The sequence below is a fragment of the Malaya genurostris genome, chromosome 3 (assembly GCF_030247185.1).
Source record: "Malaya genurostris strain Urasoe2022 chromosome 3, Malgen_1.1, whole genome shotgun sequence".
In the NCBI taxonomy this organism is placed as follows: Eukaryota; Metazoa; Arthropoda; class Insecta; order Diptera; family Culicidae; genus Malaya; species Malaya genurostris.
Window position 1 is genome coordinate 27,008,603 of NC_080572.1, and position 26,336 is coordinate 27,034,938.

At 37.9% G+C, this 26,336-nt stretch overlaps 1 protein-coding gene across 4 annotated transcripts in view; it reads right to left on the bottom strand.

The window, feature by feature from the left end:
* LOC131434949 (elongator complex protein 4-like) overlaps nt 1-25,253 on the bottom strand; it is a 37,035-nt gene extending 11,782 nt beyond the window's left edge. The window contains exons 1-4 of one of the 4 annotated variants that reach the window (XM_058602284.1): nt 25,101-25,253; nt 24,876-25,040; nt 6,616-6,731; nt 5,603-6,548 (exon numbers count right to left, since the gene is read on the bottom strand). In XM_058602284.1, coding sequence (XP_058458267.1) covers nt 5,715-6,548; nt 6,616-6,731; nt 24,876-25,026 — 1,101 coding nt within the window. In that variant the 5' untranslated portion in view covers nt 25,027-25,040; nt 25,101-25,253 and the 3' untranslated portion in view covers nt 5,603-5,714. The other 3 variants (XM_058602285.1, XM_058602288.1, XM_058602290.1) reach the window with 3 other exon arrangements.
* Between the last annotated feature and the right edge of the window lie 1,083 nt (nt 25,254-26,336).

A 26,336-nucleotide genomic window follows, 5' to 3' on the forward strand; every position in this document is an offset into this window, starting at 1 on the left:
ATCCTGAAGGTCGGATTAGAATAATATTCAACCTCTTTTAATAGGATAATAAGGCAATTATTTAAATAAAAGTTCGACCGGTTCAGTCAGTTTGTTTGGTTATAAGCTAATAAAACCTTTCTTTACCGCATGTAAGAACTTGCACACAGCGTGCTTCATTCGTAGAAGCAGTATTGTGTTTACTTCTACCGTACCACCGCATGTACGTACCGGTGCGCATTATAAGACGGTTTGAAATTTTGAACGCTCATCTTGTAATTTCGGAACCGGAAGTCAGATCCGGATGAAATTCAGGAGCTATGCATGAAATCATAAGACCTTTCATTTGAAACTATGTTTGTAAAAATCGGCCAAGCTAACGCTGAGAAAAGAGAATTCGTTCCATTTTAGAGTTTGTGACCATTTCATTTCCAGTGAGTAAGGGTCGTCAAATGGAGAGATAACTAAATCCTCACAAGTTGCTATCTCATGCCTTCCCGTGTGTCTATGATGACATTTGGTCAATAGAACGGCGTCGACTGGGTGCTATCGCCTCCTGCGTTAGTGGCAGAATGAGAGGGCGCGAAATGGCTTATAAATTGAAGCCCATCCTGAAAAACAATGTTTATCATAGTATATTGCAACATATAATTCTCTTGTTTATTACATTATTTATAATACATTGAATTGAATTAAATTACATTATATTTTATATAACAATAATAATAATTATTATTATTATCATTAAAGAGAAATATTATATTTCCTGCAATACTGCGACGAAAGAAGAGCCAAACTTACATTGCGACATTAACTGTTATATTGTTCATAGCATATTATTTCATATATTATTTTATGTTATGTTATATTATATTGTATTGCATTATATAATGCTATATTATATTCAATTATATTTCATTATGTTATATTATATCATATTGTATTATATTATAGTATATTGTATTATGCTCAATTATATTGAAAACAAGGAGGGGCAGGGAGTGCATCAGGGTATCTTACAAGTGAATGACAGGATGATGGACTGGATTGCCAACTTGAGTCAAGTGGGGGAAGCGTATTGTTTCTCCCTGAAGGTCTGAAATGAGTAAGACGCACCCTTCTAACAAATAAACTATCAGGCGGGTTTAAACTGGTATAGCGAAATTCTTTATTATATAGCCGGATATTCTTGCTGAAAAATACACACACAGACAATTTGCGTATTCGACGAACTGAGTCGAATGATATATGACACTCCGCTCGGTTCAAAAGTTCCGGTTCTTGTCGGAACCTCAGTTCAAAAGTCGGTTTTCACAATGATTGCATAACCATTCTGTATGAGAAAATCAAAAAGAAAACAATTTGGATCTAGCAACTTATGAAGTTCAATAATAGCATTCTACGCAGACAAGTTTTAAAATAATCATCCACACTTGAAAATTTACGCGACGTAGTTTAACGAAGCTTTTGGAGCACGTTTTTTCCATAAATACGTTTATTTCATAGGCAATATACAGTTTACAGGCAGTTTTGCTTCGCCGTGGCATTCACAATACATAGTACTTTAAACATAATACATTTCGAATATCATATTAGTATGTTGGTATTCATTAGTTAATCTAAACACTGTTTTTATCAAGCGATACATTTATTTTGTACATGAGCCCTTATTACCGGTATAACTACACGGTGAAAACCAAGTGAAGTGATTGTGACCCATATTATCGGAATCACTTCACGGTGAAAGTCGAGTAGCACAGAAGTCGATTCAAAGACAAAAGTAATTATTTGGATGAACTTGATGTCATTATGAACATCACGCCACCAACATTTCATTGAAAAACTGAGTTTTGTTCCACTACACTGATCACTTCACTATGCGTATATTGGTAATAGGGAAAATCAAGTGAAGTGACATGTAAGTGAAGTGAATGTGAAAATGGAATTGAAAACGGGCCTTTATAACTATTTACATCACTTTTATTCATTTAATATAGCTGGCTATTGGTTGAACTCATGGAAGAGAAAGGGGTCCAACATAAAATAAAATTTAAATTGGAACTCCAATGGACTTAATGAAATGATAAACAAGTTTCAAGCAAGAATGTCGCGAACTGGGACATTTGATAGTCTACCTTGAGTACGCAAGGAATTTAATAGTTGAGATCTGACATCATGATACTCCACGCATGTCCAAACGACATGATCAATATCGCGATAACCTTCGCCACAAGCACAATGATTAGTTTCGGAAAGTCCAATTCGAAGGAGATGTGCATCTAACGTGTAGTGATTGGACATGAGTCTGGACATCACACGAATGAAGTCCCCACTCACATCCAATCTCCTGATCCATGCCTTAGTCGATATTTTAGGAATAATTGAGTGCCTCCACCGACCCAGATCATCTTTATCCCAAGAACCTTGCCAGCTGTCAAGTGTTCTTTGGCGAGACGCGCTATAGAATTCGTTGAAAGCAATCAGTCTTTCATATATTTCATTCTCAATAGCACCACGTTTGGCAAAAATATCGGCTCTTCCATTGCCTGGAATGCAGCAATGAGCCGAGACCCAAACTATTATGATTTGATAATTATTATTCAAAATGTCGTTCAGGTATTGTTTTATTTTGCCAAAGAAAAACGGTTACTTTTTGCCAGAAGCGTTTAAGCGAATGGCTTTAATTGCACTCAGGCTATCTGTGAAGAGAAAATCATGGTTTGGAGATAATGTGACGATTACACTCAAACAATAATGAACTGCTGCTAACTCTGCTATATAAACAGATGCAGGTTCTTGAAACCAGTAGCCTCTTCAGTTCGTGATCCGTCCGTGTAAAATATTTTCTCAGAGTTCATATGCTTGAACTTACTTAAAAATATTTTTGGAATCGAGCGTAGGTATTCCGGGATTCCACGCACTTCGCGCTGCATGGATGTGTCGAAAAATAAAGTTGAGTTAGCGACATTTAGGAGGCTGTCACGGATAGGAATATATCTTGAAGCGTCAATTTCTTGTGACATATGGTTAAAATATACTGTCATGAATCTTGTTTGAGATTGAAGTTAAACTAGCCTTTTGAAGTTATTAATAACCAGGGGATTCAGTACCTCACATTTTATTAGCAGTCGCGATGAAAGCTCGCAAAAACGATTTTTCAATGGAAGAACACCCGCCAGAACTTCAAGACTCATTGTATGTGTCGAGTGCACGCAGCCTAAAGCAATGCGCAAACAACGATACTGAATTCGCTCAAGTTTGATATTATGAGAGTTTGCAGCAGAACGAAAGCAAACACATCAACAGTATCGTTGTCTGATACAATTTTATAAGATCTTCCGGATGAGCACCCCTCCAAGATCCTGTTATTGTTGGAAGAAAATTTACTCTTTGTTGGCATTTTGTTATCAGATACCTAATGTGTCCTCCCCACGTGCATTCGGAATCAAACCACACCCCGAGATATTTGAAAATCAAAACCTTTTGGATTTGGAGCACATTGTTCAAGTAGTTCCACGCAGCAATACAGTTCACTGAGAATTTGAAGGAAGATCACACGTAACTGGTTTCGTACCACCAAGTTGCCAATAGGGTAACCCTCGGTATCTTAGAGCTAAAGCAGTGTGCCTTATTAAATATATCGTTAAATAAAAAAAAAGTTGCAAACTCGGCAACGGAGGTATTTTGGTTCGGCCCTGATATTCCTGGATGTAATCTAAATGAAGTAAATCGTTTCTCAGAATTTGAAAGATTATTCCATTCCTTTACATATTAGGTAAGAATATGTACATCATTTTGATTTCTACCAAAAATATGAGCAACGGACCAAAATATATTAGAGCAACGTACCAAAATATGTTAGCCTAAATACTTTTGTTACTCTAGTTCCATCTATACTTTTAAGCAGTGAGAAAGTCACGGAGAATTCAACTAAAATTTTCGTGAACTTGAAAACATTCTATTTTTAATAGCAAAACTTTTAATTGCTCGGACTTGTGCGCTCACTTTCATTTGCCCCAATTAATTGAGAGAACTTCGACACATTCTAAGCTAGACACATTATTTTGTAAATCAGTGTATCCCGCAGATAGAGAAGAGTTCTTACTAAGGGACAGATCACTTTAAAAATGTACATTCAATTTATAGCCCATTCGGGTCGTCAAAAGGTGAGATAACTAAACGCTCACAAGTTCCTATCTCATGCCTTCCCGTGTGTCTATGATGACAGTTGATCAATAGTAAGGTGTCGACCGGGAAACATTGATTTCAAACTCGAGTATTGTTTAATATAGGAAATGTTAATTATTCATACAAAACTGAAGAACATAAACTAAATGTGATGCACACACTTCATTTAGACCGGGCTGGTCGATGGAAAGGTGAAGTGAATGTTTCAACAAACATAAGAACTAGTAGCTTTCCAATATAAAATGTGTATGGCCGCTCATCATGATTTTAAATTTATAAAATTGTTATATAATGTATATTGTACATATCACATACAAAAAATAAATAAAATCAATAAAGAAATATACATACATACAGGACTTTTTCGTAGGGAGAAGCGAGAACGTACTGTGCCCCTAAAGAAAATTTCGAAAATCACCATGATTCATCTGGGCATTTTTTGGCTTGTCATACTTATCAATTCGTGAATGCAAATTCAAAATCGGATGCAAATTTCGTATTCGATCGAAATACAGAATAGGAGTGTTAATCTTCACTTCATACTGGTAATAAGGGCCGGTAGTATGAAAACGAAAAATAAAACAGAGCTCAGTTAAGACCAATCGGCCTCTCCAACCCCGGATGTTGAAGTGTATTGCAATCAACATCTTATTCAAGTCATTACATATCTCATTCATTAAATTCAATAATGAAGCGAAAAGTTGTAACACATATTGATATGAAATTGTAACGCTAATTGATTACTACCCCGATTCTGAATTTCGTTCGAATCGGAATATTCCAATCGAATGCGAAATTTTGTATTTTGTATCCATACAAAAGCATCACTTAATCGAATTACAGAAGGCAAATTTTCACATTCGATCGAAGTAATCCGATTCGATCGACATACAGAATAGGGGTGTACATCAAGAGAAGGGTACAATTCCAATTAAAAAATTTGAAGAAAAACTTAACCTCTGAAGCGCAAACCAAAAAATGCGTTTCTTAATAGGTGCATTATTTTCCAATCTCGCCGAGCTGAATCAAATGATACATAATTTATCACCCGTATTCTATATTTCGATCGAATCGGATTACTTCGATCGAATGTCAACATTTGCATTCTGTAATTCGATCGAGTAATGATTTTGTATGGAAAACTCGGAACTCGATCGAAATACAGAATGCAAAATTTCGCATTCGATCGGCATAATCCGATTCGAATGAAATTTAGAATCGGGATGGTAAATATTACCATAAAAGCGCCATCTGGTAGAAAATGGATGTGTAGATGCTCATATAAAGTTGCATGCGCATTTCAATCAAGCACAGTAGTTATTGGAAAAACGTACACTCGTTTCTCACTAGAAGCGCTGCCAGTATCTACGTACACTGGGATATCTGGGTTTCATTGATTTATGATATTGCTCACCTTTACAGAAAACAAACTGACTTGATCTCAAAAGATCTTAATTGGGACCGATGTTTGTGATAAAAAAAAATCTATTTAATAAAGAAAAATGATGTATTACAACATTCTGGAGTACGAATGACGTATTTCCCGATCAAAAATCTAACTTGTTGTTTCCGCCACCAACGGAACAGGACAACGTTTGCTTCTGTTTTTTTTCTTCACGATTATCTTCACCTAATTCCGGTGGCAAATGGAGTTTCTCGATGACGAACTTTCGCCTACGCAACTTGAAGGCAAGATCATTGGTCTCCGGTGTGAACGATGCTAACGCATTGAGAGCGGAAAGCTTTACAATATTCAGCAACCCGTGATACTCTTTGAAGGCAGGATTCATTTCTTTATCGGATCCTGCAAATGACTCTAACGCGACACAATAATCAATTTGATCGATTAGGCGTGCGTACAAATCATTGTTTTCAAAATGATGGAAGAGGTGATCAGGAATAGTAATAAGACAACACGAGATACTATTTCGTATGATTGATTTTAGGATGGTGAGGAATAAAATAACATCCGGAAAAAAATTCCTATCGTACCAAAGAGGAGAGCCGAGTGAGTTGATGCAAATACGAAGGAGGTTTTTATCTTTCACATCGGTACTAGAGGTATCGAATAAAGATTGGTTGCATTTTCGGTGAATCGAATCTAAAAGCGATTGATAGATGGGATTCGAGAATATGTTTGAGCTATGTGGGTGCGTTTGCGACCCGTTCCAATAGACGATGTCATGCTTATCTAGCTCCGACGGTTCAATCTGCTTAGAAAGATCGAAAAAGTGGCCGATCTGCTGTGTGCTGGGTTTTTGCTCTAAGTCTACAACGGATAAGTTGTTGTAACGGAATGCAATTCGCATATCTTCCGGGGTTTGGTTGTTATTTATTGGTTTCACTTCAGCATCATCAACAGGAGTTGGAAGCGTTTTCATCTAAAAATATTTTTTTTTCATTAGGTCATGGAAATTTTGTGATGGTATTATTCCGATAGCTACTAACCAGCTCAACAGGATCTTCTTCCAAGTTTGCAATTAATGTTGAATGTCCATTCACCAACCCTTCAGCCAAGAAATATTTTGTGAGAACTCGTGAATAGTTAGCAAATTTATCTTCCTCTGAAATTATTTAATATGAAAATAAATATTATTTGCACAATTGTTTAATTTAAATAATTTTGACTTTCTAAATACATCTACATTTTTTATGATATGCCTATGTATTCGCTTCATATTAAAGAATTCATAGCGACGGGAAAATTCGAATCGAATGCACTCATTTCCATCATATCCTTTGAATCAATGCATTGAACGGAGATATCCAATCTTATTTCAACTAACGATTTGGAAATATGAGATCAATGGAAAAATTTAGAGGATTCAATCAATTGGTAGAAGTTGATTTCAATTGAGTTGGTTTAACTAGATAGTTTGTAAGTTAATCAAATGGGCACATATTATGTTATTTAATTTTCAAAAGAACTCAAAAAATTAGAATTTAAATCATTGAATTGAATGTGATTTACCATTTCTGAAAATACATCTGAATCAAAGCTGTAATAGAAATTCAGTAAAGCTCTTGTTTTATACCAATTATTAAAAAAAATCGACAGCATCTTATTGATTAGAAAACAATTTATTGTGCTGTCAAAATTCAAATTTTTGTCCATACTCAATGTTGTAACGCAGCGAGATTTTCGCTGGTAGTCCAACTAAATGGAAGTCCATTGGACTATAACCGAAAATTAAGGTTTAGTGCCATTTATCGATGTCAGCTCAAATGAGGTGAAAAAAACAGGAATAAGAAAAAGTGAGGTGAACATGTTTTTGTGGAACTCGACTGATGTGACTAATAACTGTTTTCGTATGAAGAAATTTACCCACATTCAAAATTTATGGATTGCATAGCAGTTGGGTTTATAGTGTATAGAGCGCTATACATAACATATTCATACATACATTTGCGGGAACATGTCCATCGACAGGTAGAGGAGCTTTTACTGATATTGACATTTCTTTGAAAACTTTAGATCCTACACAATAAGAGTTTTTCAATAATTCTCAATTTGTTTGGGTTTCATTTTAACGTCCGATCATTGATATACCATATGCTATAGTAACACTTCAAGAAACAAGAATAGCAGGATGTACGATCGAGACACAGAATTACTACTGGTTCAATGTAAACAATAATTCAGATATGAAGGACAAAATTGGAGAAGACACAGCAATAGTAATCAACAAAACACTTAATGAAGACGGCTGTTTCAAGAGAATAAGCAATAGCTCGTGCTCATATAAATGCAGAATACTTGAGGAACCATTAATATTCATCTCAACATACATACGAAGCTCCAAACTCAAATCAAATAACAAATTTGACATAATAACGAATTATATATCAGGTCTACCAGCAAAAATGAAAAATCGTATAATAATTGCAGGAGATATGAATGCTCGGTTGGGAAAAAATGACATAGTGGAAAACGATAAGAAATTCATTGGAAACAATCGATTACACAAGAACTAAAAACATTGCAACATTGTCTCAAAATGAAAGATTATATCACCCTAAGTAGGGAAAAGTCTTATAAAGCGCCCCTGCTAGCCAAAATGCCCCTTTCCTTTCTTAAGCATTGAAGACTTTTCTGAACCAAAGTTTTATCACTAACACTATCTTTTCGTAGGATCTTTCTGCTATGCAAGTTTGGTGGTTGTCGTTTACAGGAAAGTATGAAAAAACTAAAAATTTCATTTGGCTGCTTTTCGATGTAAGGTTTTGCTTCGACTAAATAGATGTTTTATCCGCCATTTCTTTGACATACTGATTATCTCAAAACAGTAACTTTATGGACATTTCAAGAAGCATAATGCATCATTGTTGTGGGATAAAATGTCTTTTGTTGTGTGTCATGCCCCTGATTTGTTGTGAGACATATTTTACGGCTGCTGGGGCATTATGTCTGAGGCGAGCGAAAAAAACTAAGAATGTGGCCGTTTTGGAAAATGTGTTTATATCAATCAATTCTCATCTTTTCTATTGGAGTCATTGAAAATTATGTTCCTCATCCGTATTGCGATGAAATACTTACATTCTCGAGGAAAATATATCAATACACTTGGAAATATCTCAATGTTTTCTTAAGGGGGGCATATTATAACACTTTACCCTAAATCCAAATCAGTGAAGTTTACATGGACAAACAAGAAGACACAATCGCAAATCGACCATATTCTAATTAATAGAATTCATGACATCGAATTTCCGGATGTACGAGCTTTTTTCATCCAACAATTATGAGCGATCCAAAGTACTAGAATGTATAATTAAAGGAAAACGTCGAATTGAACACAAGGAAAATCTACCACAACAACCAACAAAAAAAAAACAGAAATTAGATCTAGAAAAACTCAAATTTGATGAAAAATGCAATAAGCAATACCAAACGACGCTAGATCTGCTACTAGAGGAGGACACACCTGGAGAAGAAACAGTGGAGAACAAATGGAGCAATACAGCAAAAGCAATTAACACGGCTGCAAGGACAGCAATAGAAGAAAAAAAGTCACCCAGACGTGCAGCTGCATCGCAACGATACTTTTTAGCGAGACAAAAGCTACTGGCAGATAGAACGAACGAGGAATTAAAAATTGGTAGATCATATGCAAGTAAACGCAAGGTTGATTAACGACGCAATGCGCAATTCAGGCCCCAATGTGGTTCTTAGCCTCTTGTCCAGTAACTCCAATCTCTACCTCCCCGCGGTGCCGGCTGGGGTACGAGTAACCATAGGAAAGATCGGGTAACCAACCCGTTGGGACCTTGGTCGTATGCTGACAGGGAAGGGGGGTGGGGCTTTCCTTTTCTTTACAGAGAGCGAGCCTATCCGAGCGTCTGTTCATCATGTTGGGGCAGCTCGAAACAGCGTCTGTGCTCCATGTTAGGAGCGGCTGAATACCGTCCTTGTGCCAGTGTGGGACTCTAAACAGTGCTGACACAATGGCGAGACAGGAGGTTCGTGCAGGCCTAACAAGCCACCCGGAAAACACTTGTTACGCATAATCAAGGAAGAAATACGACTCGGAATAATCGGCAAAGGCCTACGCGACGAATTAAGGATTACGATTGGAAGCTTGGCACATGAAACTGCAAATCGCTTGGCTTCCCAGGATACGATCGAATGCTGCATGATGAGCTTCAAATCCGCGGCTTCGATGTCGTAGCACAGCAGGAACTTTGTTGGACGGGATAGAAGGTGTGGAAAAGTGGGCATTGAGCGGCTACCTTCTAAAAGAGCTGCGGCACAACCAACGTTCTAGGAACGGGATTTGTAGTTTTGGGCTAGATGCGCCACGCCAGCGCGTGATTGAGTGGCAGCCAATCAGTGATAGAATGTGCGTATTGAAGATCAAGGGCCGTTTCTTCAATTACAGCATCATCAACGTGCACTGCCCACATGAGACGAGTCCCGATGACGAGAAGGAAGCATTCTACGCGCAGCTGGAACAAACCTACGACAGCTGCCCACGGCGGGATGTATAACTCGTCATCGGCGACATGAATGCTCAGGTAGGCCGGGAGGCAATGTACAGGCCCGTGATCGGGCTGGAGAGCCTGCACGCGGTAACAAACGACAACGGTCAACGATGCGTAAACTTTGCAGCCTCCCGAGGAATGGTAGTTCGAAGCACTTTCTTCCCCCGCAAAGATATCCACAAAGCCACCTGGAGATCACCTGATCAACATACGGAAAATCAAATCGACCATGTTCTCATCGACGGGCGATTCTTCTCCGATGTCATCAATGTCCGCATCTACCGCAGTGCCAATATTGATTCTGACCACTACCTTGTCGCGGTTTGTATGCGCTCAAAACTATCGACGGTGCACAATACTCGTCGCACAGGAACGCCGGGACTAAATCTCGAGCAGCTACACGGAACCACCCGCGATCCCATTTCAACCAGAATATTAGTTGATTTTCTGAATTCGATTGGTTAAAATTTGGTACAACTAATCGACTGTTGTTTTAACTAAACTGTCATTTTTGTTTTTCGATTAGCAGAAACGATGGTTGAAACAACTAATTCAACTGTTTGAAAAAAAATGCTGTCAATTAGTGAGGACACATACCTTTCAATTTCAACAAATATTTTAGTTGAAATAACTGGTGTTGTTATTGAAACAAAATTCTATTAGTTGAAAAATAAATCGGTTTCAGTTGTTTGTTTGTTTTGAGATCAGTAAAGATCTAAATTCTGAAAAAAATACTTCTGATTCGATCGGAAATGATTGATGTAGAAAAACGTTTTTAATCAGCAAAAGTGCCCGGAGGGGCGAGTAAATTAGTGAAATTATTAAATTTACCTAAAATGATGCCTTCAAACGGTTGAACTAAAGTTATGCACTGATAATTTTAGTCAATTTATATGAGCTTGGGTGCATCAACCGCTGGGAATTGGAATATTGCGACGGCGCCATTCAAACGCGCCATTCAATCGCAGCGCGTTCTGTGCGTTTGAAACCCTTCGCTCCTGTTACTTTTATAAATTAAATTCATGTCAAAAAGCGTTTTATTGCTAACGCATGAACATCATCATCGGTATCAAACAGCTGGAAGTAAACCGCAGTCTGCTGGAAGTAAATCAATGATCGAATTTGAAGCATAAAATTTTTGCGCATACCTGAAAGATTACGAGATGATCAATCATTAACATTTTCTAATTTGTCACCAAATCTTTTAACAAGATTAAATTTATCACAACACCGCTGTTAGATAAACACTTGTTATCATAAAATTCTCAAATCGAATGAACACAATTTCACCAAACGCTTTAACCATCGAAGCTGTTTTCATTGACATTTTGAAGCGACGCGAACAGATTTCAACTAAAAAAGTTGTTGATTTTGCATTGCGATTATTGTTTTGCTTTCAACTGTCTCCGGCATTTGACAGCATTCAAAACAACATATTTTTCAACTACTTGGATATATGCAAATCAAAAACCATTTTGGTTGAATCAAAAAGAAATTAGTTAAATCAACTATCGCAAAAATCAAAAACTGCGATATCGCAATTTTATGATCGAAGGGTTCTCCGTGTACGTAGCATTTGTACTGCAGAGGAATACGCGCAACAACTGGAGCTAGTGCTACCAACGAAAGAGCAGCTTGGCGCGGCGACTCTTGAAGACGACTGGAGGAACATAAGGTCCGCCGTGAGTAGCTATGCTGCAACCGTGCTAGGTACGAGGTTATCGAATCGAGGAAATGACTGGTTCGACGGCGAATGTCAGCAGTTGGTCGAAGAAAAGAATGCAGCAAGGGCGAGGATGCTGCAACACTGCACTAGAGCGAACGAGGAACTATACAGACAGGCACGGAACAGACAGAACACGGTTTCCCTGTGGAAAAGCGCCACCAGGAAGACCAAGATCGCGAAGCGATGGAACAGCTGTAACGCGCAAATGATACACGGAAATTCTATGAGAAGGTGAACCGCTCACGTAGAGGCTACACGCCACAGGCCGAAATGTGCAGAGATACCAGTGGTAACCTTCTCACGAACGAACGTGAGGTGGTCGACAGGTGGAAGCAGTACTATGACGAGCATCTGAATGGCGAAGCACAAGATACAGAGAACGGTACAGGAATCAATCCGGGTGGCAATGACCAGTTACCAGGTCAAACGCGGGCAATAACCAGTTAGAGCTGCTCAAACATGGAGGAGAGGCACTGGCCAGAGTGCTGCACTGGATGATTTCCAAGATTTGGGAGGAGGAGATTCTACCGCAGGAATGGATGGATGGAGTGGTATGTCCCGTCTACAAAAAGGACGATAAGCTAGATTGTTGCAATTACCGCGCAATCACATTGCTGAACGCCGCCTACAAGGTACTCTCCCAAATCCTTTGCCGTCGTCTATCATCAATAGCTAAGGAATTCGTAGGGCCGTACCAAGCGGGATTTACTGGAGCCCGCACCACTACGGATCACATATTCGCGATAAGACAAGTACTCCAGAAGTGTTGTGAATACAACGTACCCACGTACACCTATTCATTGACTTCAAAGCGGCATACGACACAATCGATCGAGAACAGCTATGGCAGATAATGCACGAATACGGTTTGCCGGATAAACTGACGCGATTGGTCAAAGCAACGATGGATAGAATGATGTGCTACGTCCGAGTATCTGGGACGCTCTCGAGTCCCTTCGAATCTCGGAGAGGACTACGTCAAGGTGATGGACTTTCTTGTATCTTGTTCAATATTGCCCTGGAAGGTGTGATTCGAAGAGCGAGGATCGACACGAGTGGCACGATCTTCCGAAAGTCCGTACAACTTTTTGGCTTCGCTGACGATATTGATATTGTGACACGTAACCTTGAGAAGATGATGGAAACCTACATCGGACTGAAAGCTGAAGCTACATGAGAGGAAGAGGCTCTAGAGAAGAAACACTACGCCTCTCACCACGAATGTTGATAGACGGTGACGATATCGAGGTGGTTGACGAGTTCGTGTATTTGGGCTCACTGGTGGCCGCCGATAATGACACCAGCAGAGAAATTCATAGACGTATTTTGACAGGGAATCGTGCGTACTTTGGACTCAGAAAAACCCTCCGATCTAGAAAAGTACGCAACCGCACGAAATTGACCATCTACAAAACGCTCATTAGACCGGTTGTTCTCTATGGCCACGAGACCTGGACTATGTTGGCAGAGGACCAACGCGCCCTCAGTGTTTTCGAAAGAAAGGTACTGAGGACCATCTATGGCGGAGTGCAGATGAAAGACGGAACGTGGAGACGGCGTATGAATCACGAATTGCAACAGCTGCTAGGAGAACCACCCATCGTACGGACAGCTAAAATCGGACGTCTACGATGGGCTGGGCATGTCATGGGATGTCGGACAACAGCCCAGTGAAAATGGTTCTTGAATCTAATCCGACTGGTACAAGAAGAAGAGGAGCGCAGCGAGCATGGTGGATCGATCAAGTGGAGGGTGATCTCAGAAGCATCCGTGCCTTGAGTGGCTGGCGACGAGCAGCCATGGACCGAGTTATGTGGAGACGTATGCTTGATACAGCAAAGGACACCCCAGGCCTATAACTGTTAGATGATGATGATGATGCAAGAAAATTAAAAACAGAAGCAGACGAACAGCACTTCTAAGAGAAAGTTAACACCTTCTTGGAAGAAATCAAGAGTAGCAACCCATTGAAACAAATGGTAAGAACGTTCAGATTTATAAAACAGCATAAACGAAGTGCAGACTCAAGAAGGAGAAAATACATAAAGATTCAAAAATGGGAAGAAACACTGAAACACAGCCAAAATGAGGAGGAATTCATACGCTTGGATGAAGAAGTAACGCCGGACCAGAACCAACAAGAGAAGAAATCATCAACATCATAAAACAAATGAAAAACAATGCAGCACCGGGAACAAATGAAATATCAGCAGAATTGTTCAAATACGGGTCAGACAAATTAATGCACGAATTATTACAAATGATCAGGGAAGCCTTCAATGAAAATGATATACCACAAACATGGACAAAAACGCTCCAAGTACCAATACTCAAAACATCTACCACCGATGTTATATCAAATGGCATTCCAAGAAGCTCGAAGTGCAGCTGACCAAATATTCGTGTTAAGGAGAATATTAGACGAAAAATGGAGAGATGGAACGCAATCAATATTACTATCAATTGATTTAAAACAAGCCTTTGATACAATCAATATATCAAAAATGACACCAATATTACTGGATATGGGAGTATCCCCAGCACTCATAAACAGAATCATCAAAGGCTGCCCACTCAGTCCTCGTCTTTTTATACTAATACTTGATCATGTTATAATGACACTTAAAGAGTTCACACCAGAAATTAATTTGGTAACATACGGAAGGCTTGCAAACACCATGTATATTAGCGTATGCAGACGACATTCTGATAATCCTAGAAATAGAAGGGGACATCGAATTAATGCTTAATATACTTGAACCGTTATTAGAGCCCATAGGACTAAAAATAAACAAAAGTACTGTACAGAAATCCGTATGACACCAAAAATACCGATCAGGACAGATTCCAAAAATTTGGTAGATTTGAACTGAAAGTTGTCATCAAATGACACTAGTCTTAACAGAAAAGAAATCACAGCTGAAAGAATTAAAAAAGCAAAACAAGCATTTCATGCAATGTGCGGCTTTCTGAGGAAGTACAAACTGAACTGGGAGGTAATAAAAAAATTATACCACATACTGATAACACCAGTAGTAACATATAGTATGAAAGTATCAAGCAGTTTGAAGAGAAATATATCTGATCTGAGAAAAATGGAGAAAGAAATGATTAACACCTTAATAACCCTGAGTAAGGATAAAGATGCCCTATTAAAACAGTCAGAGCAACATCAGCAGTCAGCAAGTAAAAACATACCGAACATTCAACAAAGCGATACTTGAGCTTGAGCGACCACCCCTGGTTGCTACTCCGTTACTGATCGGGATTAGCTGAAATTGTACAGGGAGTTTCTAGATGATCCGACCTGAGACTGGTAAATCATCTTTCAATGTACATCTTCTGGTAACCCCAGAATTCATTGATCAGTACCGGCGCCGGCCAGGGCCTAACGTAGATCGTCTAAGGAATGAGAAGGGATGTTAGTCCAACACTTGTTGTTACTAGAGGCCGTATATACTACTGCGCGCTCCACAAGTGTCACGGGAGAAGGATATTTGTTAGGAAAAATTTCAGTATTGGTATTATTCGCGCACGACTCAGTATGTTCCGGTTTCAAGATACTCGGATGCACCATTACGCTTACTGACTTCCCGAATGAACGTCACAGCTCTTATTCGATTAAACTAAAGAAAAATTTGCAATACTATCGCATAAAGAATAAAAACTTCCCTATTCTTTATAAATGAAATTATGTGATACAAAATAAACGAGTAAATAGGATTTAGACGCAAATAGTTGATTCATTGCATTGACATATTCTAAACAGTTGTTGTAAAATCATTTTAAATCACCAAAACAAAGGTCAACAGATTTCACGCGCGTCTTGATTCTTTATTATTTCCGCTTTTATTATTTTAATTATTTATTAAAATTATAAGTTGGTTATATTGGTTGATCTGGGCAGCCGGCTACCGAGGAAAATATTAATTTATTGTTTGAAATATTAATATCAAGTGTTTTTCTTTTTACTATGTATTCAATATACGTATATATGTTATCTCTGTTATTAACTTTGTAATATCAACGGATTTGCGCAATAGTTGATTTGTATCATTCAATTTATAATCCCGAAAGACAATCAATAACATGGAAGAAGAAAACATTCCGAATAAAACTTGTCTCCGAAGCTAGACGGAAATGGATAGGTTCAATGAAAAGATAATTTAGTAAAATAGAGTAATCAGAAGTGAAACATTGAAAATATCTGATAACTGAAAGGAAAAAGAAACCCCTGCAATTATCGCCTTTCACGACATGGAAGCAGGAACCCAGTGGATCTATTCTTGGATCATTTTTTTCCGCTGGATTCCACACGGCATCGAACATTCAACAAAGCGATACTCAACAAGAACTAATGGATATGGAAAATTCACCATCAGCAAAGAGCTTACTAGGAGAATAAAAATAAAATTCGAGTGGCTAGATTAAACCACTATGGACACGTTATCCGAAGTGGTAATAATGGAATCCTAAGAACTACTCTTCGATATAAAATAGGTATTAAAAATTAATTTCTAAGAAAAATAAAATGGGAAGACCTGCGATCACCTGGAAATCGGTTGTAAAACAAATCATAGAAAGAAGTGGACGTCCGCTTAGACTATGGCAAGAATGAGCCACAAACACAACATTAATGAAGAAAGCAACGATGGAACTATTCAATATACTAAGCGATTCAGAAGAGGACGATCAAAGTAGCAACGGAAACGAGTCCATGAATGAGGATATAATTCCCTCAGATGAAGAAGGATTCACAAGCGAATGATCATCGGTATTGGAAGGATTCCCAGAACTTTAATAGTCAGTAAAACAGGAAAAAAATAATAATAACAGTAACAATTATCAATATTAATAGCATAAGACAATAATCGTTAAATCAATATTAAACAAATGGTAAGTACAAGAACAAATTTGATAAACATGCAAATGGGAGAAATGATAGAATAAGAGGTGGAAAAGTAAACAAAACAATTATTATTGATTTTCATTTTATTAATAAATAAATAGAAATAACGACGACCGTATTTCAACACACAACTAATACATTTCCCTCTCTTCTCTCGTTTTTCTCTCTTTTGTAATTCTCAATCTCTCAATTGTAACGTTATATTGTACTAACCGGTACGGAGTGTAACATTACATAATATCGGTAGTTACAGGAAAGAAATGAAACGCAGGATAAGAAATTGAAAGCTTCGGAAAGTACATCGGCAAAATAGTGGATTAATCGTCGTCGAATGAGTAACTCCTCACGAATAATGTAAGTGTCTTCAAGAATTACGAGGTAAGATCATAAATTATGTGGTCCGCATAGACCCCGCCATTACCCCTTATACTAACGGCTTTGGACTGACTTGCGCTCTCAATGCCCCACCAAATGTCACAAAATGAAAATGAAAATGAAACATTGGTTCAAAATTGGATATCGATAGTTGGTTCATTAGCAACATAGTACTATCATTTCTCATTCGGTTCTTGACGGGGCAAGTTAACCATAATGCTATGGGACAAGTGTGGCATAATAGATGACCCCAACCCTAAAGTCGATTAGTGTCAAAACATTCTACGTAAACAAACAACCAAGAAGTGGTCAAGCCTTGCTGCAATCCAGTATGTGCATCGTGGTGCCTCATCAATTCGAAGGGTGACCGTGGAATGGCTGTTGTGGTGTAACATTCGGTATGTTCGAAAATGAAAAAGGGTGGAGCAAATGTTTCAAATGAACTTCGTGGTTCCATAATTGCACTACATTGAAAAACTTTTGTGTATAAGTCTTGAAGCCTTAAATAAGTCTAAATAAACCACACAAAATGATTTGAATATATTCCCGAATTAAAATGAAGCAAAAAGGCAAATGATTTTTTACTATATTCTAAACCGGGCCCATTTATGGATCCAGGATATACAATTTCAATTTCTTTGCCAGACGAACTAGTCTATGTTGACAAACTGGCGTTTACCAGGAATTGTGCATTGATCCTTTCACCATGTGCAAATTCGTTGCTGAAATATTTAAATATGCTGAAATATTTAAAGAAGATATTTGGCTTGATGGTGTACTTGGATATATGGCTTGATGGTGTACTTAATCTACAACCTTGGAAGAGGAAATAAATGTATGAGGGTCTGGGGTCCACTAGGAGATTGATAGTACCTATTATCTTTCTCCGGACAGTACCAGCCTAGACGTTCCTTTTTCATTTCAGTTATTAGATATTTTTAACATTTTACTTCTGATTACTCTATTTTACTAAATTATCTCTTCAATCAACTTATCAATTCGCGACTAACTTTGGATAGAAGTTTTATTTGATATGTTTTCTTCTTCTATGTTATTGCTTGTCTTTTAAGATTATAAATTGAATGATAAAAACAACTAAATAGTAAAAAAATACTGGATAAATTAACAATTTTCTCTCGGTAGCCTGCTGCCCAGATCAACCAATATAACCAATTAATAATTTTAGTAAATAATAAAACAGGGAAAAAAATAAAAAATCAAGTCGCGCGTGAAATATGTGTATGCATCCTTGCTTGATGATTTAAAATAATTTTATAAAAATTCTTAGAATATGTCACTACAATGAATCAACTATTTTGTCTAAATCTTATTCACTCATTTATTTTGTAGCAGCTATTTCCATTTAGAAAAAAATAGGTAAGTTTTTATTCGATACGCGATAGTATTTCAAATTTTCCTTCAGTTTCCACGAATAAGAACTGTGAATAAAGACTCCTCGGCACTTCAGTATCGGATATTATTGTAACGTTCCCTCGGGAAGTCAGTCAGTTTAGTGGTGCATCCGAGTATCCTGAAACCGGAACATACTGAGTCGTGCGCGAATAATACCAATACTGAAATTTTAACTAACAAACATCCTTCTTTCGTGACACTTGTAGAGTGCGCAGTAGTATATACGGCCTCTAGTAACAACAAGTGTTGGACTAACATCCCTCTCCATTCCTTAGATGATCTACGTTCGGGCCTGGCCGGCGCCGGTACTGATCAATGAATTCTGGGGTTACCAGAAGATTTACATTGAAGGATGATTTACCAGTCCCAGGTTCGATCATCTAGAAATTCCCTGTACAATTTCAGCTAATCCCGACCAGTAACGGAGTAGTAACCAGGGGTGGTCGCTCAAGCTCAAGCTCAAAGCTCAACCTTGGAAGAGGAAATGAATGTATGTTTAGGGGCTGTCCATAAAAGACGTCACGCCGTAAGGGGGAGGGGGATGTTTCATAAAACGTGACTTTTTGTGACAGGGGGAAGGGGGGGAGGTTTTTGGAATGTGACGTCCAATATTTTCAATGAGCGCATTTTTGAAATACCTAATTATATTACTGCTTTGCTCTATTTCCTGAAAAAATCTTCACAATAAACGTTTACATTATATATGAAAATGTGTATTTGTTGATGTAAAAGCTTCTTCTTGTAAATTCGGAAATGAATGATGCAGGAAATCATTTCTGTTGTGATCAGCAAAAGTGCACGGAGGAGCGAGTAAATTAGCGAAATTAATAAATTTTGCCTAATATGAGTAAAAAAGAAAAAGATGCCTTCAAACGGTTTAACTTAAGTTATGCACTGACATTTTTTTCGGTAATTTGATTTTCTAGCATTGATAATAGTATATCATAAGAATTTCTCTTATCTGATTAAGATGCAGTTTATTCAATTGTACTCCATTTGAAAAAGGGCGGAAGATCAACGATTTCAGACGTAGATCATGTCATGTCTTATCTTGATCATATGTGATTTTCCTCCACCAACATCAAAGCTTATCAAATCATCCAATGATTGAACTTACATAAATCAAGAATCATTTTAGCTCAAAATTACTACCCATTGTGTTTCCTTATAGTTTCCTTATATTACATTTTGGTGGGGAAAGGGTTCCAATCAGCTTTTTACAGCCCTGTCCAAAATGTATTGCCCTCCCCGTTAATTTGTATCAGGCCGAATTAGCGCATGCGCGCCATATAAACGCCTCTTTCAATATGAGGAAATTATATTATTACCCAACAGTTTCTATTATTTATTCATGTTGGTTTTCTTACCTTTGGTCATAGTTTATGTTCTGTTTTACCTTAATTCCAGTGTTCTATTCAATTGTGTTTCGTAAGTGTTGTTTGTTGTCCTTCTATTTTATTTCCATTCCGTACTTTTGCTAGTCAAAATTACTACCCATTGTGTGACTCAAAATCACTACCCATTGTGTGACGGAAATAATTCCGATGATTTTGTAGTTTTAGGGATATTTTTTAATCCAATGACAGCATGTAATAAATCGATTTTCCCTCATATTTGTATGGTTTGTCATACATATCGAGAATGTATTGAGATGAATTTTATTCATTTTGAATCCGTGACATGTGACATAGGGGGGGTGGGGGGTCTTTACTTCTGTGACAATTTGTGACAAAGGGGGGATGGGGAGTCAAAAATAATCCAAAAAAGCGTGACGTCTTTTATGGACAGCCCCTTAGCATTTGCATAATAGAATATGAGTGATGATTGATGATTGAGTGGATCACTAGTTTGGACATTACCCATGGCACCATTAGTGTGCATCCTTCTCCATTGAGTTAGGATACAGACAAGCCCTGGGACCGTGACAGCATCATTCAATCTGTCTCAAGGTTGTGCTAACGCCCAGGGATGTTTTCCTATATTTAATGTTTCCTTATCCTTATATATTCCTTATATTACATTTTGGTGGGGAAAGGGTTCCAATCAGCTTTTTACAGCCCTGTCCAAAATGTATTGCCCTCCCCGTTAATTTGTATCAGGCCGAATTAGCGCATGCGCGCCATATAAACGCCTCTTTCAATATGAGGAAATTATATTATTACCCAAAAGTTTCTATTATTTATTCATGTTGGTTTTCTTACCTTTGGTCATAGTTAATATTCTGTTTTACCTTAATTCCAGTGTTCTATTCAATTGTGTTTCGTAAATGTCTTTTGTTGTCCTTCTATTTTATTTCCATTCCGTACTTTTGCTGATGTTATTTTATTCCCTGAAATGTAAAAGTTAGTTGTATGCAATGGTCTTTTTAGTCTTACCGATGTTCCATTTTGTATCTAAGATTTCCTGAGAGTGTTAATTAAATTATTTTCCAATTTTTCAGCTCCACATTTATCACATTTGTTCCTGTTTTTTTTGAGTATCTTATTCTTTATTCCGAATTTCTTGGTTATGCTCAGTCATCCAATTCCGAAAAAAAAGAGACAAAAAAGGATTAGTGTTTTTTTAATGACATCTTTGTACGGCCGGTCATGATGGTTTGACGGGAAAAAAAACTGAGAACATGCATTTTTATTTAAATTATATTGACCCTTGGGTCCCATAAGTATTGCTACAGCATGTTCACATTTAGTTGTCTTCAGTTGATCCTTGACAGTGGCAAGGCACAAATCTCCAAATATCAAGGGGAACGCGCCACCTGAGCCAATCCGTTCTGATTCCTGATTCCTGACCCACAATCGAAATGCATCACTACCAATTTGGTACAACGCACTCAAAGGCACGGTAAAATGTATATTGTATATACACACAAATACACATACAGTCACACACATACACACATGCATACATACCCACATGTATTCCACACGCAAGCATTACAACATTGAGTTACTATTTCTACTCTGATAGATCCTAACTAAAACTAGTGTGCCAATATTCATCTCATTAGTAGAGTCACCATGTTATTTTAGCGATCACTCGACTTTTAATAATTGATTTGTGATAAATACAAAGTCTTTGCATCGTCTCTAAGAAGCAATAACGCATAGCAGTAGTTCGGAAGTGGTTCAATACTGCTGTTTTAGCGAAGCAAAATGCTCCAAATTTCATGTTACTTCTGAAATTAATCTATCAAACAGGGATAACAGAGCTCACTATAACTAATGGTTCTCGTATATGAAATGACTAATGGATTTGAGATGAATGGAGGTACCGTTACCCAATTTCTATCTCTTCTAATGATCGATCGTTAGTCCTAAGCTGAAACGGTGGCCTTTATTACCATTCTTGCATGCACTTACTCTTACATTTCACTCACACATCATCTCACCCATCAGGTCCCAAACGATACATCCATCCTCACAATACAAACTGGATGAACATCGTTTGACAGCTATCAGTGGTTTGCCCATTGGTTAAGTCATTATTATTCCGTTCTATTTTACAATATTCTATCTCATACCACAGTAATCCATTGTACACAAACCACCAATAAACGTCAAATATGGACTCGATTCACCGTTCACCTGTTGTCATCGTGTGAAACCCAATTGGGATACGTTCACTCCACTTAACTTCTACTTCTATAACACTGGTTATAGGAACCGGTAGTATGAAAATAAAACATAAAAAGAGCTCAGTTAAGCCCTACCGGCCTCTCCAACCCCGGATGTTGGAGCGTAATGCAATCAACATTTCACTCACAATCGCAAGGTATCATAATATACGGTTTGATACAACGCATACATACATACATGTATAAATATATACAGGCACCAAGGCATACTGACGTACACACATATACACACATGTGTACATACATATAAAGGGTGATTTTTTAAGAGCTTGAGAACTTTTGTAAACAATAAAACGCATAAAATTTGCAAAATCTCATCGGTTCTTTATTTTAAACGTTAGATTGGTACATGACATTTACTTTTTGAAGATAATTTCATTTAAATGTTGACCGCGGCTGCGTCTTAGGTGGTCCATTCGGAAAGTCCAATTTTGGGCAACTTTTTCGAGCATTTCGGTCGGAATAGCCCGAATTTCTTCGGAAATGTTGTCTTCCAAAGCTGGAATAGTTACTGGCTTATTTCTGTAGACTTTAGACTTGACGTAGCCCCACAAAAAATAGTCTAAAGGCGTCAAATCGCATGATCTTGGTGGCCAACTTACCGGTCCATTTCTTGAGATGAATTGTTCTCCGAAGTTTTCCCTCAAAATGGCCATAGAATCGCGAGCTGTGTGGCATGTAGCGCCATCTTGTTGAAACCACATGTCAACCAAGTTCAGTTCTTCCATTTTTGGCAACAAAAAGTTTGTTAGCATCGAACGATAGCGATCGCCATTCACTGTAACGTTGCGTCCAACAGCATCTTTGAAAAAATACGGTCCAATGATTCCACCAGCGTACAAACCACACCAAACAGTGCATTTTTCGGGATGCATGGGCAGTTCTTGAACGGCTTCTGGTTGCTCTTCACTCCAAATGCGGCAATTTTGCTTATTTACGTAGCCATTCAACCAGAAATGAGCCTCATCGCTGAACAAAATTTGTCGATAAAAAAGCGGATTTTCCGAATGGACCACCTAAGACGCAGCCGCGGTCAACATTTAAATGAAATTATCTTCAAAAAGTAAATGTCATGTACCAATCTAACGTTTAAAATAAAGAACCGATGAGATTTTGCAAATTTTATGCGTTTTATTGTTTAAAAAAGTTCTCAAGCTCTTAAAAAATCACCCTTTACATATTTACAAATATGTATTTCACACACAAATATTGTAACATTGATTAAATAGTAAATTCTAATAGATAATAATTCTAATAGATAAATTCGAATAGATTTTGACTAAATTCATTGTGCCAATAGTCATTTCATTAATAGAGTCACCATATTATTCTACCGATTACTCGACTTTCATAAATGAATTGTGATGAAATCAAATACAAAATCTTTGCTTCATCTCTGATAAGCAATACCGCATAAAAGTAGTTCAGAAAATGTACGATATCGCTGTTATAGCGACGCGAAATACTCCTAACCTCATCTCACTCTCGAAGTCAATCTATCGAACAGACACAACAGATCTCGCTCTAACCAATGGTGTTCATATATGAAATGACTAATGGATTTGAGATGAATAGGGGTGCCGTCACCCATTTTCTATCTCTTTTATTGGTCGATCGTTAGTCCTGAGCTGAAACGGTGGCCTTTATTACCGTTCTTGCATTCCACTTCACTTATACTTCACTCACATATCACCTCATCCATCATTCAACTATTCCGTTATCGTGTGAAACCTGAGTGGGGTACGTTCATTTCGCTTAATTTCCACTTCACATCGGTAATAAGGGCCGGTAGTATGAAAATGAAACATAAAAAAGAGCTCAGTTAAGCCCTACCGGCCTCTCCAACCCCGGATGTTGGAGCGTATTGCAATCAACATCTTATTCAAATCGTTTCATGCCTCACTCAATAAACTCAATAATTAAACTAAAAGTTATAACACATATTTATATTAAATTGTAACAATAATTAATCGTATCTGATGATGTTTGCAATACCGTCAAGCCCATCAACCACGGAGGGCTGTTTTCCTATATTTAATGTCGAAAATGAAAATGCATCTTATTGACTATTTAATAAAGCAGTACAGCAGTGATTATTACTAAACTACGGAGAAAATTCATTTATTGTTAGGCTGGCGGTTCTGTCCCACATAGAGGGTCCACATACACTGCATTGAACATATTGAGCTAATTTATTGTACAAACACGAAAATTCTTAGTATGGAACACTCGCCCCTCCATTCCTTAAACGTTAGTTATTTTACACATACACCCCTATTCTGTACTTCAACCGGATCGGAATAATTCGATCGAATGCGAAAATTTGCATTCTGTATTTCGTTCGAGTGATGCTTTTGTATGGAAAACTCGTACTCAATCGAGATATGGAATGCAAAATTTCGTATTCGATCTAAATAATCCGATTCGAACGGAAAGCAGAATAGACGGTGATGATTCTAGACATTAGTTTCACCCCGGGCGCAACGTTGTTTTGAGGACGGCAAAAAGGACTTTTGTTGCTCCTACTGTTTTGGTCGTGAAGTGTAGGAACCGTTCGTTTGCCCGCTACCCTTACGATAATTTGTCTTCTACGTACGTACGTACAATTTGTCTTCTCAAACAACTAGATATAAAAGTATTTATATAATCTAGGAAGTATAAAAACTTACCGATAGCAATCACGGAACCGATAGGGAAGCCACCTCCGAATATATGGTCTAATGAAGGATTTCCGGAGGAGATAATTGGCTGTGCACTGTGCAGCGAAACCCTGGTACCTTTTATAGGGACAGCACCACGACGTTTCACAAAGCTGGACATATCTTTTTAATGGTCTAAAATAACAAAATAGAAATGAATCATGTCCATATTCTTACAAGCTACATGTAACATACATCAATGCTCGTACCGGTTCTACACGTACTTACGACAGCGATGCCAAATAGTAGTTTCATTTCAGTATTTGCCATTTTTATCGAAAGCTCTTGCAGTGGAGAGCTTTGTTTTCGCCAGCTTAACTAGTTCTCGTAGTTTTCCGGTAATAAATTAAAATTTCCGTAGAAAATATCCTATTTTCATAAATGCGTACATTGTGTACGGATCCGTACATCCATAGAAAATCTTCGAATCATTATATCTAGTATCGTTTTCGTTTTTGAACCTAGACGCGAGCTACTCTGACTCCGAGTAAAACGAACAACTCATGAAAAAAAGATAAAATAAACAAACTCGGCTGGATGCGTGGTGCGACCCGAGAAAATTTTCAGAGTGAAACTACGCGATTGGAGTCCGATCTAGAGCGACCTCAGGTTGCTAAAACAAACATATCGAACGTTGTTTGGGCGACTCTGGGTCAGCTTTCGGGCTGCTCTGATCAATAATGCCCCGTTTACACTTCTGCTGGCTGCCAGCATGCTGGTGTCAGTGTACTGCCCTCTTAGGAAAAAACGTTCAACAGTGGTCCAATGATCCAAAGTATTAGACCAACGAAGGACCACCGTTGAACGTTTTTTTTCCTAAGAGGGCAGTACACTGACACCAGCATGCTGGCAGCCAGCAGAAGTGTAAACGGGGCATAAACGAAAACGGTATAAGGAGATTTATGTTGATCTGACATAGCAGACTTACGGTGACACTGAGACAGAGATGCCAAGGTAAAATTTGAAATCTTCGGATAGGGTTGCAAAAGCCGGTAAATTTGAAAAAAAGTTTGCAGACTTCAATTTCTCTATATAGTATGATACACAAAACAACACAAACACAAACAGACTTGATGAGCTTGAAAAACGCCACGCAATTTCAAAAGTCTGTAAATTTTGACGAAATTCTGCGAAAAATTCGATTTTCAAAAGCCTGCAAAAGAAGTCTGCAACAAACAATGTCTGCAGCACTAAATAAAAAATCTGCAAATTTGAAAACAAATCTACAGATCTGGCATCTCTGTACTGAGAAAAGACTGAAAAAACTCGGCGGGCATATGCGGGCAATTTTTTAAGGCATTCACGAATGTTTCGAAGAAGGGCGGAACTGATTATGGTAGTAGGAAGCAGAGAAGCCAGACAAATCTGCAGATTTTGTATGTCTTATGTCTTATGGTACTTTTACATGCGGAAGCTTAAACAGTGTGCTTT